This window comes from Amblyomma maculatum, chromosome 5 (genome assembly GCF_055883805.1).
Source record: "Amblyomma maculatum isolate TAMU_Amacu chromosome 5, ASM5588380v1, whole genome shotgun sequence".
Taxonomy (NCBI): domain Eukaryota; kingdom Metazoa; phylum Arthropoda; class Arachnida; order Ixodida; family Ixodidae; genus Amblyomma; species Amblyomma maculatum.
In genome coordinates, this window is record NC_139348.1 from 146,775,429 (window position 1) to 146,796,858 (window position 21,430).

General features: G+C 43.7%; 1 protein-coding gene across 4 annotated transcripts in view; it reads right to left on the reverse strand.

Moving 5' to 3' along the window:
* Positions 1 to 725: 725 nt before the first annotated feature.
* LOC146189872 (GTP-binding protein Rhes-like) overlaps positions 726 to 21,430 on the reverse strand; it is a 63,648-nt gene continuing 42,943 nt past the window's right edge. For 2 of the 4 annotated variants that reach the window (XM_084604627.1, XM_084604628.1), the window contains 3 exons: positions 15,325 to 15,569; positions 9,701 to 10,007; positions 726 to 2,191 (listed from right to left, as the gene is read on the reverse strand). In XM_084604627.1, coding sequence (XP_084460753.1) covers positions 1,685 to 2,191; positions 9,701 to 9,898 — 705 coding nt within the window. In that variant the 5' untranslated portion in view covers positions 9,899 to 10,007; positions 15,325 to 15,569 and the 3' untranslated portion in view covers positions 726 to 1,684. Of the gene's footprint in view, positions 2,192 to 9,700; positions 10,008 to 12,526; positions 12,705 to 15,324; positions 15,570 to 21,430 lie in introns of all 4 variants that reach the window. The other 2 variants (XM_084604629.1, XM_084604630.1) reach the window with 2 other exon arrangements.

Below are 21,430 nucleotides of genomic sequence, written 5' to 3' on the forward strand. Positions count from 1 at the left end.
TGGAAGAAGCTGAAGTAGAGACAAAGGAAAAGCCGAAATGAAAGTTGTGCTGGGAAAATGCATCAAATTTAAGTAAAATTTTTTTTTTGGGCGGGTCTCTTGTGTAGATGGCAGACAAGTAGCAGTTGTGCGGTTAGAAAGACATTTAACATGTTCCAATGTTCCTAAATCTAACAAGGATAGCGTGTACACGAAGTTGCTAGGACAACTAGAGGTTGCAGGGATGTCAGGCTGCTGGAAAGGTTATGAGGTTTCAACCAGAGGATATAGAACTCTCAGGCTAGTGGAAAAGATTATGAGACTAGAATCTTAATGTATAATGGCTAGGGCTACAAGCTTTCCTGTAATGGTAGAATAGTCAAGTGGAGCTTATTGTGTATTGAGATAAGTGTATTACAAAGCAGCATTAAAGATTTTGGGTTATAGAAAAATGGCTGTTGTTCACTAGGACTCTAATACAGCAAGGTGGGTAAAAAGGAAGCAGACATTTTATAAATAGGTTTTCTTCATATCTGCGTACCGTGTGCCTTATGTGCCATCTGTGCAGCAGTCAAAGCACCGAAAGCCTGGCTCCGGTTTGGTCGTTCCAGGCCATCACCTATAATAACTTTCGAGTGGAGATCTTGATACTGTAAACCAAGCCACTGAAACTGCCTCGATAAATTAAAACCAAAGGCATTACATTCTCTTTGTATTTTTTGTTTCCATCTTAGAAATAGACAGCGTCTAGATCTTTACTTTATTTAATACTGAACCTCTTGTTACGATCAATATTCTATAGCACTTTTTATTATGCGTGTGCTGGCGGGTAGGCTCGCCAGTGACTCTCGTATTGTTCTGAGAAACATGGACGCCAAAAATGCACAGCTTCACTCAAAATTGCGAACATTAAAACAGTCTCGATGGAGAGCATATTTCGCACTGGTCTCGTTCTCACTTCACAGTTCCATCTTTGAGAAGACAAGCGCGCGGTTTGGCTGTGTCCGCATAGTACCTAGGCCACGGCAGCAGAAGGCGGCTCAAGCGTTATATGCAGGCTCCCGGCCATAGCACGCGGAATTTCTCCACTGTTCCCTGCTACTATTATGGTGCTTGTTCTTCATGCGCTTCACGTTTCAAAGGAATTATATTTTTCCGTTCAAACGCCTCCCCGATGTCAGTCGTCTTCGAAGAGTGCATTACGAGCAAGACAGGTAGACAGAGGAGCCTTCGATTTCAGCTCACTGCCGAATCATCGTGACAGAACTGACTTGCCGAGATGTTAGTCTACGAGGTTCTTGCTTCGCAAGCCTGACGAACCTAAATCATATTTAAAGTGCTTCTACGTCACTGCGTAAAGGTTATTCGCTCCACGTAGTCTGTAAAGTGCCAACAACAAGAAAGCACAAATCATCAGCGCGCTCACAATCACTTCATCCGTAGCTACTGCTGTCCCGGTCGCTCTAGTAGGGCGACGTAACAAGCGTCATATTGTTGCTCGCACAAAGAGTTCAGTCGGGCAGGACGGGCACGTCTTCAAAGCGGAGTGTACGGCGGAACTGTCCGTGAAAGATTATTTCATCATTTCTTCGTAGTTACGTCCGCTATGTATAAGTGTACAGCTCACGGAGACATCACAGTCGTTAGCATACAGGTATCTCAAGTCCACGAGCGAAGATGAACGCTAATGATTGTCCTTGCGAAGCTACGAGACGGCACAGCTGTTCCTTTTAAGCAGCGCCTTGTCCTTAATCGTGGGGCTGGTCGGGTACACGGGCAGGGACCGACGTCTCTTGTTCACCACAGCGGGATTCAGGTCGTACGGTATCTTGGCCTGCACAAGGAGCTCCTTGAAGATACCCAGGATGTTTATGTTCTCCTTGGCCGAGGACTCGACGAAGCCGTGCTCCCAGTCGATGGAGATGATAGTCTCGGCCACCTCTCGCCTCACACGCCGCATGGCGGTCGGCAAGTCGCACTTATTACCGACGACGACCACGGGCGCCCTGGCAGACCTTAGCTCGACGATCTGGTCATGGATACGGCGCGCCTCTTCGAATGACTCCGGGTCGTCGATGGCGTAGACCAGTACGAAGGCATCGGCTGTGGAGATGGCTAGTCGACGCATGGCCGGAAACGGGTAGCTGCCACTCGTGTCCACGATGTCCAGGGTCAGCGATGCGCCGTTCAGCTCGTACTCGCCCGTGTGGAACTGCGTCACACAAAAAAAGAAAGAAAACAACCGATTAAGTCAAGCAAATTGTCACCCATATGGATGGGATTAAAGCGTTACCCTAGGGTAAAGGGACGCCGATGAAATGTATATTCAAACATGCACTGCCGAGCTAAAACCATGGAAGAGTATCCATCAGGGTGCGCCAGATTAAAGTCTGGACACTTGCCGAGTACCTTGGAGTAGGTATGAACGCTGCGAAATCTACTCTCAGTACTTCAACTAGAGTCGGGGCGGGGGAACCGGGCTTGGGGGGACGGGGAACCTCAAAAGCGGCTTCATGTAGGGATCCTGTCTCAGACGCCGGAGACCCGGCAAACGCATTGCGGTGGTGGAATGATCCAAGAGCCGAGGGCCGTATATTCGGCTAATAGCGAGTGATTGCCCTCTACGGAGGCCCGTATGAAAGTTCGACTCGAATTGTCTTTTTTTTTTTTTTTTACGCAAGCTTGTCATGAGGCATATTATAGAAACTGATGTAAATTATTTTCCGTAAGGAACCGGAGCAGGCTCTCCCTCTTATCGTTGTCGGTGAGCCATTTAGAGAAGTCCTCTTCCCTTGTTGTGGTTAGCCCTACTAGTGACTCAATGCGCTCAGGGTTTTAGCTCGAAAGCCCACCTTCACGATGTCTAATCACGGCTCACCATCCCCTGCGTCTTTAAATTGGCTTAGCGCTGCCAACTCTTATTTCTTCATTAAAATGGGAGGGTGAGATTAGAACTCAGTCTTTTAGGACTCTTGGGTGCCTAGTTGGGTACACTGCTCCAGGGCTTGCAGGCATGTTCGTACGGCGCGGTTAAAGAAGACGGTTAGTCCTGGCAACTTGGGCAACATACATCACGATCATCCTCCCGTACTCCTGGCAGGTTACGCGAGAAGACAGCGACAGCGTCACTTACATCTAGCGTTTACAAAGATAAACTATGGTAAGTTTAGCCAAGTGAAACGTCAGAATTTTTTATTTAAGAGTTCTTCGGGCTTAAAATGTAATCCTTCTAGGCGGCGACAACATGCATGTAACGCTATTAGTTCCCAGCGGCGACAGCTGGGCTGATTCATCCCCCTCCTGAAGCGAGGGCGAGGTGACGGTCGTTTCATTCCTCATCCGGCTGTTCCGCGCAGGTGTCTCTTTCAGCGCTCTTCTCAAAAAGCATCCAAGCATCCGGATATATCATTCGTAACGTTCGCAGCTGGCCTTAGGCGGTTCTGCATCCCGCTGGGCGGTAAATCACTCGACCTAAACGGACATAATGTCAAAGCGTTTAAGATATACTGCTAGCAAGATAAAACGCCGCCTCTGCTCGGTCCCTTGCGAAGTATGCATGGGTTTAACCAGTAACGCTGTGCGAGCTCTATACCAGCATTTAGGGCGCCCCATAATAAACACTACTCTTAACTGCACCTGTGTACGTCCATCTAGATTCACACCCCATGTTCGCAGCAACTGCTTTTAAAGGAGGATCCTTCAGGGAAGCATTCCCAATTTCTCAGTTTCTCTGAGAATCTAACCGGACGATCAGCTCCAATACTAGTTATTGTAGTTGTTATTCAGCATTCATCCTAGTAAGCTCAATTGTTAGTCTCAGCGAAGATGCACCTGCGCCTGTCGACAGACGCATTTTTTGTGGTTGCGTCCTGTTTCTAACCATACTCAAAAACAGCCTGAATACAAAAAGAATTACATTTTTTAAAAATCTTCGCTGTTCTATATATAACTGCGTGAATGTCAAAAGGTCTCACAAAAGTTTCCCGCATCTCTTGCGGCATCTCTGCAGTCGTTTTTTCGTTTATGGTTACATTGCTCAAAGGAACGCCTCGTCAAAGTGAGCTCATCGCGTTAGACGAACCCTTTTAAGTAGACAAAAAAAAAAAAAAAAACACGATCGTCAACTACTAAATCTCATCAGCCGATCCGAGAGCGAGAAGTAAAAGCAAAGTTCTTAAAGATTCGCTTAACGATTCCTCGGTAGAGTTTGGATAGTATCGCGCTGCTCGAGTGCACTTCACCCGCTCTCGCTTGGCTGCGTCTCAGGTTGCAAACAACAATAAAAGATCAGCAAGAATGGATGAAATTTTATCCTTTACCTTTCGCATGCTTGAAAGCGCGCCTAGTTCTTGTACGTTCTCTGCCGATCAACCTTGACCTTTTGTTACCTGGAAACTTAACGAGTAGAGACAACCCTCCGCTTGCTTCGTTTGATAATCAGCGACGTCTCTCGTGAGATAGCGCACTTTTCTATTTCGTTAATTCGTTCATTTCTGAAAACTTTTCGGTGGGGCCTTTGTTCTCAATGCGGTGCCAAGGATTAAGTCCCGGGGAATTGCGATAATCCTCTGGAAAGAACGTATGGGGTCTGACAAAGAGAAGGCAGGTGGTTTGTGGATTGGGAAGCGATGAACCCTCTAGCTTGGAGAGGGTCTCGGAACAGGAGCCAAGCGGAATGGACTTTTCGTGATATTGTTTGGAGGTAAGCTTTCAAGTTTGAGAGCTATAGCTTTCAGAATAAATGAATGATTTTCGGGAGCAATAGAATGCAAAGAAAAGAGAATAAATATTAATAATATCCGTGAAGGTATGGAGTGGTTCAATAAGAAAATTATTAGTCTTTAGCACCCATCCAAACGAAGTCATACAAATGCAAAGAAAGACTACTGATCTTTCATGGAAACTGCGCGGTTCAAGAAATTTTTTTTTACTATTTCACGCTTACGAAACTATGATCTCCGCCTATCCGGAGATTATTCTACTGAAGAATTCACCCATAAAATCTCTATTGGTTTTCTTTATTGATGTATGGTAGCGCTCGGTTAGGGGCTTATAAGTAGTTCTACTGTATTTTGGTGGACTTCCTTAACCACTAGATTTAAAACGCGATGGTTTGGCAGTGATACTATAGCTGACCAAAGGCTAGCAATATTTTGCAGAATTATTTAACTTTGAAAACCCACTCTCGCTCACGAAGCATCTACCATCCATTGCAAGTATCTTCCAGTTTAAACTGTTACGTCGATGTGGAAGTGGAGCATCGTGCATCTTTAGACTACGTTAATCTACCAATGACGGATTGATGGATATTCGAGATAGCGTATCTTTAAACACTGCTAATTTGCGAAACACGCTTCATTTCCTCGAACAGCCGCATATACGGCCATGAAGTTTCAGCTTAGTTAAGCTTATTTCTTGAGCCTTTTTCTACGCTTTCGGCTAGATTTGGCACAAAATACCAAAAGCCTTAAATAATGCAAAGCTCAAAACGTAATTGCAGCAGAAAACATGTCATGCTGCGAAAGCCACGAAGAGGAATTGCTTGCTAAATAAATCACTATAATAAGTGACCATGGCAGTAAGAAAGGCTTAAGAATAAAAGGATTGCTCGTCCTTGGAAGCTCTGCTGCAGCAACGGCAGAAAATTTAAAAAGAAACAGTATGCCACCAGGAAACTTGCAGTACAAAACGCCAACTTCAAAGGCTTTTAAGATCTCTTTCGATGGAAGGCATGAGGCGCCAACCTTGAAAACGGCTTAAAAACGCTTTGTATTCTCTTTTGAACCCAAGGATTACGAACGAGGATTACCTCTAGCGCTCGTATATGGAGAGTAGGTACGTCGAGGCTTAGCTATACTTCGCACAAAGAGGGAGAAAATGAAAACGCGTCCAACGATATCCGGCAACCGCTAGCGTCAGGATTAACTTCCGTGCAGTCACAAGCGAGGCATTCTACTTGGCGGACATTCTAAACGAACTTCCTTGCTCTGTAACTGTGATAAGAGAAGCAGAATATGTTTTCAAAAAAAAAAAAATGCAATAAAGTCAGAAAAGAAAAACATCAATAAAGACAGCAAGCTTATCTAAAGACGTTTCAAATTCATAAATGTCATGCTAGCCAGAAGAAAACATAAAGGAGCTTAAAAGATGTAAAAAGAAAGCCGAACGAAGCAATGCAGGTAGATCCTGGTAGAATAAACATTTTTTTCGTTTTTTTTTTTACTCAGACTGATTATGGCAACGTAAAAACATCAAATAAGAGGGAATTCAAAAGAGGTATTGAAACAAACACCAACTCTTATTTGTAATGAATAAATATATTTTCTGAATTGAAAGTATGGAGCAGGAATAATTTTAGACAATAAAGGCAGAACAGTGACCTCCTTTTGTACAAAGTCACTTGTAGGCTCGATGGTAATTGGGATATTTGCACTTAGAGCCATTTGTTCATATTGATTTTTTGCACGACCCTCCCTTCTCACTCTCTTACAGCCTCGCCGTGGTAATGCAGCGGTTAAGGCAGTAGACTAATATGCCCAAGGCTTCGGAATCGAATCCCAGCCGCGGGGGCCAGTTTTTTGATGGAGGTGAAAAGCAAGGCGTCTGTGTGCTGTGCGATGTCAGTGCAGGTTAAAGTGTCCTAGTTGTTCAAAATTTGAAGGGCCTACAAATGCGGTGCCTCTCATATCCTGGGTCGCTTTCAGACGTTAAACCCTATAAACCAAACCAAATCAAGCCAAACCAAACCAGTCTCTAAATTTTACACTGTTCCCTTGATTTGACCTTATCCTCTGCCAACCAGAAACAGACACACGACAAACACCTAGAGTCGCAGGTTGTCTTTCGAGGCAGCCCTATCCGGAATGCGCACATCATTGCACGGCTATTTTGTGCTTTTTCCTAGACAGTTCTATGAATAACTATTCACTGACCAAGGCCACGGGAAAGATATGTGGAATATTTAAGTTTATGAAGTAAGGCTTTTTACTTTTTTTAAACCGCGAACGATAAGCAGGACTGGTAAGCTAGTAGGTTATGCGGCAAGGCGAACGATATTTACGCAGTAGAGTGCAATAATAATAAAAAAACTATTCATTTCAAACGAATCAATCTTTAAACTTCTGTTTAAGCAGAGTATTGTATTACGAAATTGACACCCTTCAAACTTTGGAAGTGTGTCCAAGTCTATAAAACTGGTCAGTCGTGATTGTAGTTCCGAATACAGAACGTAAATAAATGGTTTTATATAGAGAGCTAGGTCTGCTTTGCCGCAGTACACATCGCTAAAATTGCATCCTCGCACATGATTTCGCCACAGTAATCAGCTTATCGCCTACTAAGTAACAAAGGACGTTAACCGCATTTACATTTTAAACAAGAGGGGCCATTTTATAACTTTCATGTAAAAGCCAGTTAAAGCAGCTTTGAAAACTTTCCTTAGCCTGCAATTCAGAGATTCAAGATGCTTTATCTGATATAAAAATAAAAAACGGGGCTCATTTTTCATAACGCTCTGCAATTTAATCATGTGTCCCCGAGAGAAAGATAAGAAACATGTTTACACAATATTACATAATTATATTTGTATTGTAGATTTCCGCGAAAATAATATCCAGCCAAGCGTGCAATGAACTGCGCAAACTGCACTCAAATAACTTGAAGGTCTATAATGAATAATTTGAAACACGTGGTATATATCCATAATAATCCAATTTCTCCCGCCTAAAGTAGACAAAAGCAACGCCAGAACCGTTCAAAGTAAACACGCGCATGCGTTTCACGGCGGCAGTGACCTTACTATGCTTTCAGAGGCCAGCCGATCAAAACTGTCCGATTAAACGTGCCCAGTAGCTCTTTTACGACTGCGCAGGTCCAGGCTACGAAGTACGTGCAGCTGTATCTTAATTTTGTTTGGGCTGTCTCAAGCGAAGATAAAGCGGCCACTTTATCTTATAAAACGTCAATGATATATCGCTGCCTGAGAACAGCACGCATGTGTTACACAGCAAGCGAAAGAGACATATGTGACCTCGAATAAGTGGCAGAGACCAACGACCCAGTTTCAGGCAGCTGCCTTTCTCTCCCGCTATCACCGGCACGTGCGTTCCAGTTACTAGTGCTGTATAATAAAGCCAACGACGAAGATGGAAGCTGGATCCATAAGTGGGACATTAAGGGAAGTCTGCCGGACGAAGGGAATTGCATAAACAAGCATCAAGATGCAGTTTTCAGCTGCTGGCAGCCGCTTCAATTTTGAGGAAGGGGGCTGAAGGGTATGTTTTTCAGCCGAGAAGCCTTTGTTCTTTTTTTTTTTTTAGGAAGGAGCGTCCCGGTTGGAGGGGGGGGGGGGGGTAGTGCCCAGAGAACGCGGAGTACTTCAACGGCGCACTTCGGCATAAACGAAAATTTGAGCGATACAGATCCGGATTCTGCTGGTTTCAAATGGTTCCCCTGTAGGTTTCCTCCAGAAATGCGCTGTAATTTAAGTTCTATATTGAATGGGGATGACCCAAAATGCGTATGGGGAAGGAGTCCAAAATGAGGCTGAAACACGTTCAAATAATCAACTTTAACCCGTTATACCACAAAGTTGCCTGTTATTTTTAATCTTTTGGCATACGCCGCAAGAGGAATTGAACTGTGGATTTAGCCGAGCGCCTGATCTCGGAAAAAAAAAGTATAATTTGCTGTTTCTCAAAGGATGTATATAGAACCGAGCAAACGCGATTTTATTTCCAGGCAAGTACCGGAAGATATAGCGACAAACTCCGTAGTTTCCGACTTATTCTAATGCTGTAAAGTAAGAAACAATCCGCTTTTAATGAACGTTGCTAACGTTTTAGCTTCGAAATTTCACTATTTAACTGAACTGGTGTTATTCACATGCTAAGTTGCTTAAGCTGCATAACACCCAGCATACTAACTAACTGGGTGCTAATTTGGCAATATCGGTTGTGACGGCTGTTATATGATGCGTTTCCCCGCCGTACTTAGCAAGGTAGCTGTTACCTTATGTACCTCATCGCATAGTTTATACGCAAATGGCATATCACCCAATAATAACCAGTAATATATATATAGCCAAACAAATTAGCCCTCCATATCAATATCCTTCAGGCCGGAGTCACGTGTGAGGAACATTGACATCTAGAATTTTTTGCTGCGTAGCATCCACTACTGCTCCACAGAAGTGCTTCAATGGCACACAGACGTCCTGGCAACCTTCATGCGCAACGAAGGGGTTGTCGGCACAGAGGTTGTGGTTTTTGGGATAACGGGAACGAGGTCGCTGCTTAATAATCGTAGCTGTACAGGCTATATTTATAAAATCTCGCATTTGCGCATCACAGAATGTTTCGTTGACGTTTCAGACACCGTATACTGGTATCTATCAAGGCGTAATCCGCGAGCGCTTTCGGCGCTTCGAAGCCGATGCCACGACAATTGTTCGGGTAACTAAACCGCCTGAACAAAGAGCCATCCGTTTGGAAGCGTATTTTTTTCAAGCATGCCATGAGCTAGCGCTGATACTTCGGGTTTGACTAAATAAGCTTAATTTGCTGTAAATACTTAAGACAAAAAAGGACGTTAAAATCTTCAAGAAATTACTGTAGCAGTAAAGAAAAAGTTAGACTGAAAAGTAATACACTCTCTGTTCATTCTCACGTTTTCGTCGCTATAAACTTCACACTTACGAAGTACGAACATTGCAACAACTCACCTCCTCAACAGTGGCGAAGTAGTCGACGGGGAACTCATCGTAGAGGAATTGGTGTACGATGGCTGTCTTGCCCACTCGGGCCGCTCCGAGCACCACTACCCGGTACTGATCCTTGGCCGGATGGCCCCCATGGTGCCCACTTTCCTCATGGGGAGGCTGCAGTGCCGACACCGAAGGCACGTGGCCTGTGCCGGGCATGCTGCTATCGATGCGGTCCGCTTCCGGCTGAAGAAGGGAAACCACGGAGCTCAAAGGCCTCGACGACTACGCAGGCCCTACAGGTGGCAGTTGTCGCAGAGTCTTCAAGCTGCGGCGCAAGAAGAGAGCAAAAAAAGGCGGAGCTTAGGTTGCGCTGAAATATCATTTTTAAATTGGCATGCTCCGGAAATGATTCCCATAACCTAAAGTTACGAAGCAAGTTGCCTGCGGTGATTATGATGGACGAAAGACAGACGACATGCCACGTACCCGGAGGCAGCGTTACATCATTATGCCATTTTAAACCTGATAACATCAGCCGTAAAGGGTTAGTGTAACTGCTGTAAATACTAATGCGTATTTGTTTCAAAAAACTTCAGCTCAGTGCGGTTATGTCCTATCGTCTTGCAAGCAAACGCCCCACTATTGAGAAAGTTTGTAATCCACATTGCGGCTAAGTGAATTGTGTCGACGGAGCGGCCTTTTTCAGCCAAAAACCACACGAAAGGTGAGCAATTTCCAAAATCGTGCAATTTATAAAAGCCCTACTGTCACATTTAAAGAAATAATGTTTTGAAGCACTTGTTAACTAAAGGTTTCAGTTCAAGTGATTTGGTTCCAGCGATGCAGTGCTGTAAGCGCTACATTTGAAATGTGAAAGAAAGGCCAGCTCCAATACCAGACAGGTGATGAGCCACTCACTTAGAAAAGGCAGTCAACATCCAAGAAGATAGGTCAGAATTGTACAACGCTTCAAAGTTACCTTAGACAACATACAGTTTCCAGAATGCTGGCTTCCCCACTTCAGAAGGGCTGAATTACTGTGGCAGAGACAGAGGCTACTTGAAGGGAAGTGGGCTGTGAGCTATCGTATTTCATCTGAACAGATCTAGGCCAAACCGACCTTCCGCTTGCTAGCACAGCTGTTGGGTTACAGCACTTCATAAGGTCGCACTTTATGTGCACATCTGTTCGTGTGAACTCATGTGTGTGTGTGTGTGTGTGTGTGTGTGTGTGTGTGTGTGTGTGTGTGTGTGTGTGTGTGTGTGTGTGTGTGTGTGTGTGTGTGTGTGTGTGTGTGTGTGTGTGTGTGTGTGTGTGTGTGTGTGTGTGTGTGTGTGTGTGTGTGTGTGTGTGCGTGCGTGCGTGTGTGGCTTATGACACAGAACGAGTACCTGAATAGACGACTATTTTTGAGTAAAAAAGGATACTCTATTGCAGCGAGCGTGTTCAGTTATCCACCAAGTACCTTTGCTGTCATTACTTCTGTGATTGTGGTATATGGTTCGTGCTCTATATGCGCCGATAGAGGCGGAGCAGTGGAAGGGCCTCCATTAGCTTCGACTTCGTGGTCTTAATTCACATACAGTGACTTCGCAGTGCACGTGGTCTTGATTTTGGACTTAGGCTTCATTCAAATGCAATTACCGCGATAACGATTTGACTCCACGAGAAGGGGTTTATCAGTGAAATATCGAAAACACCATGCACAAAGCGGGCACTTTAATTAAAGTAGTGAAAAAGCGTTAGTGCTTCGCTTTTCAATTTCTACCTGAAGGCGAGTGCAGTCCGTGAAATATGGATGCCAAATTTACTAACATGTTCTTTTGCTGATTACAGCTGCCAGTATACGCAACGTAGCTTCGATGTGTTCACCGTTCGGTTTTGAAATCATAGGCACTTGCCAGCAAGAGACGTTAAATTCGGGAATATGCGTGTTAAGGTCTTGACTAACTCAGCTTGCTTTCTTTTTCGTCTAGAAGTGAGCTTGCGCCTCTCGATAATTTCACTTGTTCTTCAATTGCCATCTAATTGATTAGCTAAAGTACACTGCTTAACTTTATTTATTATAATTTGCGCGTACAGTCGGGCTAATAAAATCTGCGAACCTCGATTGAAAATATACTCTGGCAGAAAAGAAAGCGACAACTGCACGGACAACTTAGAGGCGAGCAATGCACTGTTGCCTCTCAACATTTAACTTCTTCAGTACCGACATCTCTGGATGCGCGCTTAAGGGCAGGCGAGCCGTGGACGGCATAGGATATCGTCTAAAGAAAAGAGCGTTGTCATACGAGAGCGGCGTTTTCAACGGTTTTTGCCGGTTGAGTAGAATTTAAAAAAAAGAAGTCAGTTGGTGAGATTCATTTCGGTCTGAATATCATCGTCGCCGTTCAGCTTCGACCTCAATGCAACGGCAGTGCCACACCGGTCTTTAAAGGTCATGTCAACGGCTCTGTTTCGAACGATGCGAAAGCCTATAATTTATATTATAGGCTTTCATTATTGTTAATTATTGATTAATTATTATTAATTATTAATTTAATAATCATTATTATTATTATAATTTATGCTTATATTTCAGCATCATTCACGGCTTCAGCGGGAACAAAAGTTGATAACAGAAAAACAGATTAGACCCATTGTCCGACCACTAAACTTGACGCACGGATAGCGCATTCGGATAAGCACATAACTCCGTCAATGCAGCAAGCCATGTGGAATGCGTCAAAGTTTAAAAATATTTCTATTTAAATTTTTGATACAACAGGTACGTCTTTACCGCAACCAGTGAGAAGGGGCGAGAGAACAATAACCAATTGAATATGAATAAAATATATATCGTGCCATTAGAAGCGGAGTAGCGGAAGCTGCAGCAGGTTTTTCACCCAGGCCGAGCATAGCAGGTCGCTTCCCACGCCACGGGTTCGAGTTCGTCAGAAACGACCTTCCTTATATGGTCGCTTCTATCGCTTTCTCCTGAAAGTGCGGCCTGCAGACGCACTGACGCGCTCGTGTTCGGTGCCTGCGAAAAAGGCCAGCTGCTGGCGAAAATGAGGTCACGAGTTCGGCTCCTCGCTTTAACGTCATGCACTCACGCACGTTGTTAGGCGTTGCAGAGATGGAATTAGTGAATAATCTTTCAAAATAATTTTTGCTGGCAGCGGCAACGAACAAACGGAACATGACCGCCAGCACAAGATGCGGAAATATCATAGAAAAGACCAATGAGTCAAGGCTCAAAATATTCAGCGGGCCATACGCATTTACTGGTGATGCGGAACAATGACCCGTCTATAAGGTACGCGCTTTTGTCGGCAATTTTGCTCACTCATTGTTTTTACTAGCTTGACTCTGACTAGTTTCGCCTTTGAAATCGCAGTTAGCCATTGCCAGTACTTAAATGCTGCATTCTTAATCTCAGGTCAGTATAACTTTTACGAGTCTACATGAGTTCCAGTTAAAAAAAAAAGTGTTTTGCATGGTTTACCCTGAAAAAGTATCTCTTCCTTGTAAGCGGAAGTCAATCCTTCCCAGCGTTCGCATTACCCCATTTAAAGAAGTGTTTATTGATTGCGTTGATATCAGTGTATCAACCACTGAATCATGTGCGCTACACACTAGTCCCCGGTGAGGAAATTAAAGTATTAGTAGTACATCTCGTTCGGTTAAAGAGTAATTACTAGAAAAACAACGTCAATGAGAATTACCTTAAAATATTTCCCCCTTCTCAATATTAATAAGCCCTGAATTGTACGATGACTGTTCATTTTTTCTTTTTTGTTTATTTTTCGCTAAATATTCACCTTAATCTGATGACTTCTGACTAACTACACATTATTCACTTGAAGTCCAGCATTCAGCAGCTGCCAAAGTCATGTGATCCGCTTCAATTGACGACTGCTCAACTTGCCACTGATATTTGACTCTTCCTATAGCGCTTAGTGTCAGACAACGCATTCAGAACCTTCATACCACCTCACAAAGCCATAACAACATCCGAATACACAAATAACGAATGAATCCAATGAGTGACTTTCTCCATCTTTTCATTGCCTATACGCCGGATTTTGCCAGATACGATCCTGAATATAATATTTTGCTTCATCTTCGGCTGTCTTTTCTTTCGACCATGGTTAGACGACATGGGGAAAGACAATAGCGTCTACGATTGTTGTGTAGTACTCACGAGAAGAAAAATGTCCTCTTTCGTTTTTTTTTTTTTTGGTGTCACTGTGGTGTTTTCAAAGTGACAGTCACTGGCCTCGTTACGGTCCTATGAGACCAATAAATGATTTCCGCAGTAATCATCAATTGCATTTAGGTAACAACAACAACAACGGCGCCAGATACAGAAACCTTAGCGTTAGCTGGACTCGCCTATTTTGCTCCGCTATCTTGCAAAAATAACCTGTAGGGCAAGTCTAAAACAATAGTTTTGCAACAGTATCAGTCCGCAAGTGAAGGTGCTTAATACGCTTGGTTACGAACGAAAACACATTTAGGTGTTTTTTATTACATAAAGACGCGTAGACGCCTCGTGATAAAACGTTATACAGGAAAGGGTACGTTTGTTTCTAAGTAAATAACAATGTGAAGGCACTTACCGGCACATGCAACCATTTACGCGTATACCTCGAATTTGTGTCGCGTTGAGCTTTAAAAGGGGTATATTTGTGAGCAGTGACCAAATTTGGAGTTTTTTCTGTACACATGCAGCTGTCTATGGGGGTCACTGAAACGCGCGGTATTTATAATTGAAACCGGATGTCGAGTTGTAGAGCGTCTATTCTCGTACTAGGTCAAAGAAAACGAACAGAAAGCAGCGAACGGCTGCAGCACGCTGCCTGCTGGGAATGCCCAGCCTGCTGTTAGGGCAACGTTGCAGTTTATAGCCAACTGCTGCCTCCGCGAGAAATAAAAACGTACGCACTAAAAGCGAAAATATATGTCTTGGTGCTCCGAAGCTAATATGCGGTTTCCAAAAAGGGGATGACGTCGCCCTGTTTGAACCCCCCGGATTTAAAAGGAGGAAAGTTGCGAATATAATTTTTATGAACGTTCAGTCCAGATGGAGAAAACAACTAGGTGCGTGACATCCGCTAACCCTTTCAGATGTCACATGTATAGACTGGGGGCATCATAAAATCAATTTCGGATTAGAAATAAAAAAAGAGACGATAAGATACTTGCAGCGAGACACGATGCACATTGAGGTACCAATGATGTGACACATTTCTTGGCATCAAACCAGCTGTAATTTTAACTTCGACATTAACGCCGTGGGCGGATTACACAACGTGATCACTAAGAAAAAAATAGCAAAGCGACGACAGCATCCTCTAAAAATCGATTGATGTTGCGTATGAAGCGATTATTCGTATTGGATGAGCTCTTGTTTCTCAAGCCTTGCAAATACACACCACGTGCAGGCTCTGCAGCAGAAATAACGGTAGCTTAGCTAAGAAAGCTGGTATTAAATTAGGCATTGGTTGCAAAGACAAAAGAGTGTAACCTTAATCTCGAGGAATGTCTTTCTCGAGCAGCTGCACGAAGTGCATCGTAGGCGTATTTGAAAGCGTTTTTTTCTCATGCTCATCTCGCGCGATACTCCAAGAGCGCTGAAGAAGCGAAGCCACGTTTACCTCTGCGATGGAAGATGAGTGACCGGTGGTGAAACCTCTGCAGCTAAACGTTGCTCCCTTGCAGCGAACACGGACTCCCTCCCAGGAAAATGGCTCTCTCGGTCGCCGAGAAGCACTAGGCGACAGAACAGCTCCTACGTTGCTCTCTGGCGCCGCTCCAAGCGAGCCAGCGAATGCTGCAGGTTCTCGTCTTCGGCGACGTACCGAGAGCCTACGGCGAGTGCTCGTAGGTCAACAGCTAGCAGCTGTGCGAAAGCAGGGAGATAGAGAGAGGGGGAAGGGAAGGAGGGGAAGACAAAATAGAAAAGAAGTGTTAGAAAGTCGACGAAAAAAAACAAACACAAAGGTCGCTATAGAAAAGGCGCCGGCCCTCCGAGAGCTCGCCACAAAGCGCGCGCGTCTATACAGATGTGTTTCGTAGGGAATGAAGCAACAAATGCGCGGGACGAAAAAAACAGAGAGCGAAGGGGGAGGCATTGACAGAGAACAAGGGCAAGAAGATCACGGCGAAAGGCGTGAGGTAAATCGACACCTTCTTCGAACTGGTAATATCTGTCTCTAGCTAACAACAAGTCACAATACCTTATCTCCATGCACACATAGAAACCCGTAGAACATTGTGAAAGCTACACTCAACGCCATCTACCTGTGGTTTTGTAAGTATATGGCCTAAGCCCTGTGTGGTCAAGGTATTACTCTTTAGTAAAAGACGATTTCTTTTTGTATGTACTATGAGTTCTTTGAGGAAGGTGAGAAAGGCAAAATAATAATAAACACTAAACACAATAGCACCTAAGCTTCAGGGACTACGGGAAAACCAGTAATTGGACGTCGGTAATAAATATCACCAACAAAATAAACAAAACGAAAATGCATTGAGATATTTTCCCCCTATTCCGATTACTGCGCAAACTTATTGAAATAACCTCTTGACATCTCAGAACCGAAAAGACGAGAAATAATGGCTTAAAATAGATTTTAAACCAGCTTTACTTAGCCGCATGTCTGATATCTTTATCAGACCTTCCAGATGGCAATGGTTGCCTTCATTATTTTCTGTTTTATCTAGTACCGTGCCATTCTCAGTATGCCACGAATCAAATTGCATGTACATGCCGCCGTTGTCTTCTTCAGCCAATGCTGACTGACCGCCATTGATGAAAACAATTTTAAGTGTAGCGTTTCGAACGCCGTCGCCTCGTGGACTCAAAATACGTTGCGAAAAGATTTGTGCAGTGGTATGAGGCGGCGCAGAGGCTGGAAACGCCAGGTGCGCGCTTCACCTCAGCTGCAACCGTGTCCGTGAGTTCGTTTGTTTTTTCTTGTTTTAATCTACTCTCCCCCTTCTTTGTTCTCTGTATTTTTGTTTTTTTTTCTTTGATATGCTTTTAGTTTTTTATCTTCATCTCAGTTTTCCTTGGTGGTGGTGGGAAAAACTTTATTCATAGCGCACCGACAAGCGCGGCTGTTGTCATCGCTTCACCTCATGCTTCAAGATTTGCTTATCCGCTTGCTAGACTGCACAAGTCTCCCTCAAGAGAAGAAGAAGAACGCTCGGCTCCCGCAGCTAATGCTTTCGCTCATTATTTCGTTCAGCAGCGTTGAACCCTTGTAATTTTTTTATTCTGCGTTCCCTCCACTTGACTGAGCGACCTCAGCATTTCACCACAACCTTGTATTCTTTTCACGTGTAATGGAAATAATTTTCCCCCATTAGCAGACAGGCGAGCCATTTAATCCCTGTTTATTTCCCTTTACCGAATAAGTGTGCGGGAAATAAGGCGCTCAAGGTTTGGCTCGTTCACCGAAAGAATGACATCACTTGTTTACCAAAGCGTGACGTTCCTGAATGTGTGCTCAGCGGTAAGCTCGGAGCACGTATCGTGAGTGAGACCTCAACACTTGTTTGTGGAGTACAGAAAAGTGAAATTACTGCAGGGAACGCTTTGAATATCTGCATGCGTGTTTAGAGGCATGCTAAGTGGAAAATTATTCCTTCCAAATTGTCCGTAGCCTAGGCGCCAGCATAAAGTAATGATCGATTTTTATTCCATCAAGCACATTAGCTGCTCCTAGGCACTCTCTCTGACGTCACGCGAGGCGCGAAGAATACAAAGAGCTGCGATAAATAAGGATCCTGTTGAAAATAGGTTGAAATACTTTACTTACCTGAGGACTAAAATAATATTCCAGATTAAGCGTTTGTTCGCCGATGCGCGCTCGTTCATTAATTTTTTTTTTCTTTTGTAGAGGAGAACTGGGCTGATATGCACAGTTTTCTCCATGAATATCGCTTACGTAACAGCGATTGGGGAGTGTTAATGGCTTTTGCAGCTGGCTGCATGTTGAAGGAGAGAGAGAGAAAACTTTATATAATGCAAAAAAGAAAAATAATATAGAGCTCTCGTGGTTGGGTCCTCAGCCCAGGACTCCCGCGGCCTTTGCTGCCCTGCTGGCCCGTTCAATCAGCCAAAGCTGGTCTTTCGACTCTGAACTCCTTAATATTTTAAGTTCAGCCAGCCAATCGCAAAATCCACCTACAGTAGGCAGGCTCTATATATGTTCCTATTAGTTTACAAACATAAATAGAGAAACACGCCCGATGTCACCAATGTCTGGAAAGGTTCGTTGAGTGATTTCTTTATGACTGATTATCTCCTAACTTGATTATTCGTAATTCATATGCGCAACAAATACATTTTTTTTCCTTTGTATTCCGGCCTTTTTGTTAGTTTGGCCGCAAGCAAATTCAATCGATAATGGAGGAGCGGCTTCCCTTGGGCAAATAAAGAAGGGTTAGCGAAAGCCAAGGTGACCGAAGTACTCTTCAGTCGAACTGTAGCAGAATATCATTTGCAAATGTTCCGTTAACCGATTCGACACGTAACAAAAAGAACAAAAAGCCTTTGTTACCATGGATCGTTTATTCTGCGGGAAGCTGCAAGTCATGAAATTCTTTTTTATTTTTTTAGTTAATTCAATTCATTCCTTCATTTGTTTTTAGTTACAAGACAAAATCTCCTAAAAAATTGAGGTCCACAAAACATTCAATAAGCGTTATAGATGCCACCACACCTGCCGAACCAGGCAACTTTTCACCTCGCAGATATATCCCTGGCAAAAATACATGACCGAACCTGAATTAAGTAAGGCAGATGATGAAAGACGCGTCAAACAAAACACGTTCATATTTATTTAAAGAGGGCTGGAATATATGCATAAATAACGTATTGTCATTAAAACATATATTTAAAGCTATAAACAATCCAGCTCTCTCTGTTGTTGATTAAAAATCAAAAGAAGGTCAGAAAACAGATGTTTTCTTTGGTGATTCGTCGGAGGTCTTCATAAAGGGAAGCTAAATAATGAGCGTTCGGAAAAGTCGCATCTTACATGCAATATATAAAAATATCTGAGGTGTTCTGTCACCTTTCATTCTTTCCACTAGATCGTGCGCTACCTCGGTCAGTTTCAGCGCGACAGCTGCCACTAAGGTGTCTCCACGGTAAATGTCGTTTTATACGTTGTGGTAATAAAACTGAGACATTCAAACGTTCACGCGTTCAAGCTGTCAGCGGCGTGATGGAAAAAAACGAAGTATATGATTCATTCTTTCTGGAATCTCGACTTGGTGTAAATTTTGTTTTACAAAAGGAAGAAAGGGAAGATCAGTGTATTCAACAACGCAAATCTAAAAACAAAAATAAATAACAACCTCTTCCTCAGACAGTAAAACCTATTCTTTTCAGCGCCTCACGCATTGTATTTTCTCTGATAGTGGCCAAAAGAACACAAGGCATCACTTGTCATGGACGTTCCGACACCTATTTCACGTCATCCGAAAAGCATTAGTTTTCAAAAACGGCCGTGAAGCACGAATACAAATATAAACCAACCGAAAACGTGAAGCTTTCAATTTATACGTTTTCTTGCTTTTTTATAGCAGCGCTTTTGATAGTGCGCAATTTTTTCTCAGTTATTACGTCACATCCTTCACAGTAACCAAATTTGCGTCACATACACTTAATTGTGAGACTCACACGCAGTCTATCTCGTATTTATTAGCGATGACCCTGAATATCGCCATCAATAATTAGAAACAAGCATGGGTCAGTTAGAAGCCGTACGTTACTATTGGATTTGGATTGGATTGGATTGGTTCTGAAGCTCCCCTTTTTTACCAGGTGGACCAGACAGGTTCTAGCCAAGTCAATTTCCTACTGTGACGTAGTCTGTCCCGCCCTGGCGCAACGCCACCAACACTCCAACACTGTTTATCTAGTATGTCTTATCCAGTGCCGCTATTGTAGCTGCTGATAACGAGGATTTATTGCTTATAGAAAGTCCGAGGTTCGTAACCTTGCTTACTCATTAATAGCGCATAAAATCAGAATCCCTGTCTGCCTAATCCAGCTATGGCTTTAAAACTCATCTATAGTTTCGAAGTTGCCTATAAAGCGGTAAGTACGATAGACTTGTGATGCTGCTGCACCGTCTCTCCGCCGTGGATATTGTTGATTCAGAAGGCTATTCAGGCGGTGACATTGTCTGTATGACGTTAAAGCGGTTGGTGCTGCCTTCATCTCTCCCTTTCACGTCCCCTTCCCTGTCTTTTCTCACAGCGGCGATACACGGGCGCCTGGTATTTGTCCCGAAGCTTTAAAATCTGCAGCTGCTGTGACGTCAACAAGAGCTCAGTGGCTCCTAGAGCGACATTCAGACGTTCCTTGTCCGTAGTGCATGTCACTGGCTGCATCTTTCGGACTGTGAAGGTTAGTGGCGAGACGCGCATCGTACGCCTCGATGATAGCTGCGCATTTCGAAAGACTGTCTACCTTTAGAACGCACGTACTCCCGAGAAAGATGCTTGCAACTCTGCCTTGACGTAGGAGACGATGACCGACCAGCAGACATACCTGCGTTACCGCAGACTGCAGGGATGGCGCGTACCAAGAGAAAAACTGTAGCTGTTAAGAAAGAGAGTTGTAGTGAGACCACTTCGAAAAAAACTCGAGGACCTGCTTAGCACGTTGTAAAGTGGCTGTCTCCCCTTGATTGATTGAAAACACGTTCATTCTACTTTTTTTGCGCCGAAGGCCCTACGAGTGAAGGTGTCTCTCCTTTGATGGGCTCGACACGCGCGCTACCAAATCCTTCGTGTTATTTAATACACTAAAAATACAAACCAAAATAAAGCACGACAGGAGCAATATTTAAGGTTACAGCATTGTGATGATATGTCATAATTATTACCATGCAAATTGTCGTGAATATTGGCATAACAATTAAATATTATTTTATAACGCAATAGTAGTTCAAACAAGTCGTTGGAATATGTCGGATGCAAAGAGCGTAGAAATTGTAAGCCTATGGCTACTCTAGTAGGCGCTTGTTTATATTTTAGTCATCGACCACCGAAAGAGAAGAACTTACGAAATCAATTCGTACGTTTCTGCCAGCAATGCTCAAATTTTACGTTTTTTTTTTTCTGTTTTTTAGCAGTGCATTGCTAACGCTCCGGAAAGCCGCTCCTTTGTAGAGAAAAGACCAGATTCTTTTAACTCGATCTGTCTCAGAATAGATGAATGAGATTGAAAACGCATTGAGACTCGCGGAGATACCCAAGGATTAATATGTATTAGCTCTTTTTGCTGATTAAAAAAAAATCAAAATGGAACAATTTTTCTCCTAACGTAAACGGGCCTTCCGAAATCTGTTCACAGCCGACGCGCCAGCGCCGGTCTGTTTTAAAAATAGCCTTTCTTTTTTTTGTCTGGCTCACTTCCCCTCTTCCCCTCTATTTTTGAAACCCACCGCCTAAAAAGAGGCTAATTCGAGAAACTGGCGCATAATGCGACGTCGCACGCGACGGGCACCTGACAGCTAAAGGTACAAAAAAAAAAAAAAAAAAAAAAGGTTTCTGAGAAAGTAGGCTTGCTCCGGGAACAGCATCATTTCCTTCCGCACGGCAAGGAATGATGATGGCGAACCCGAGGCCGTCTTTAGAGAAAGTAGTTCCTGGCAAAACGGACGGGAAGAAAGGGCTGCCAGACGACGGGCGTGGGGAAAAACAAGGACCGGTTAAAGCAAGATGGGGAGCGAGGAG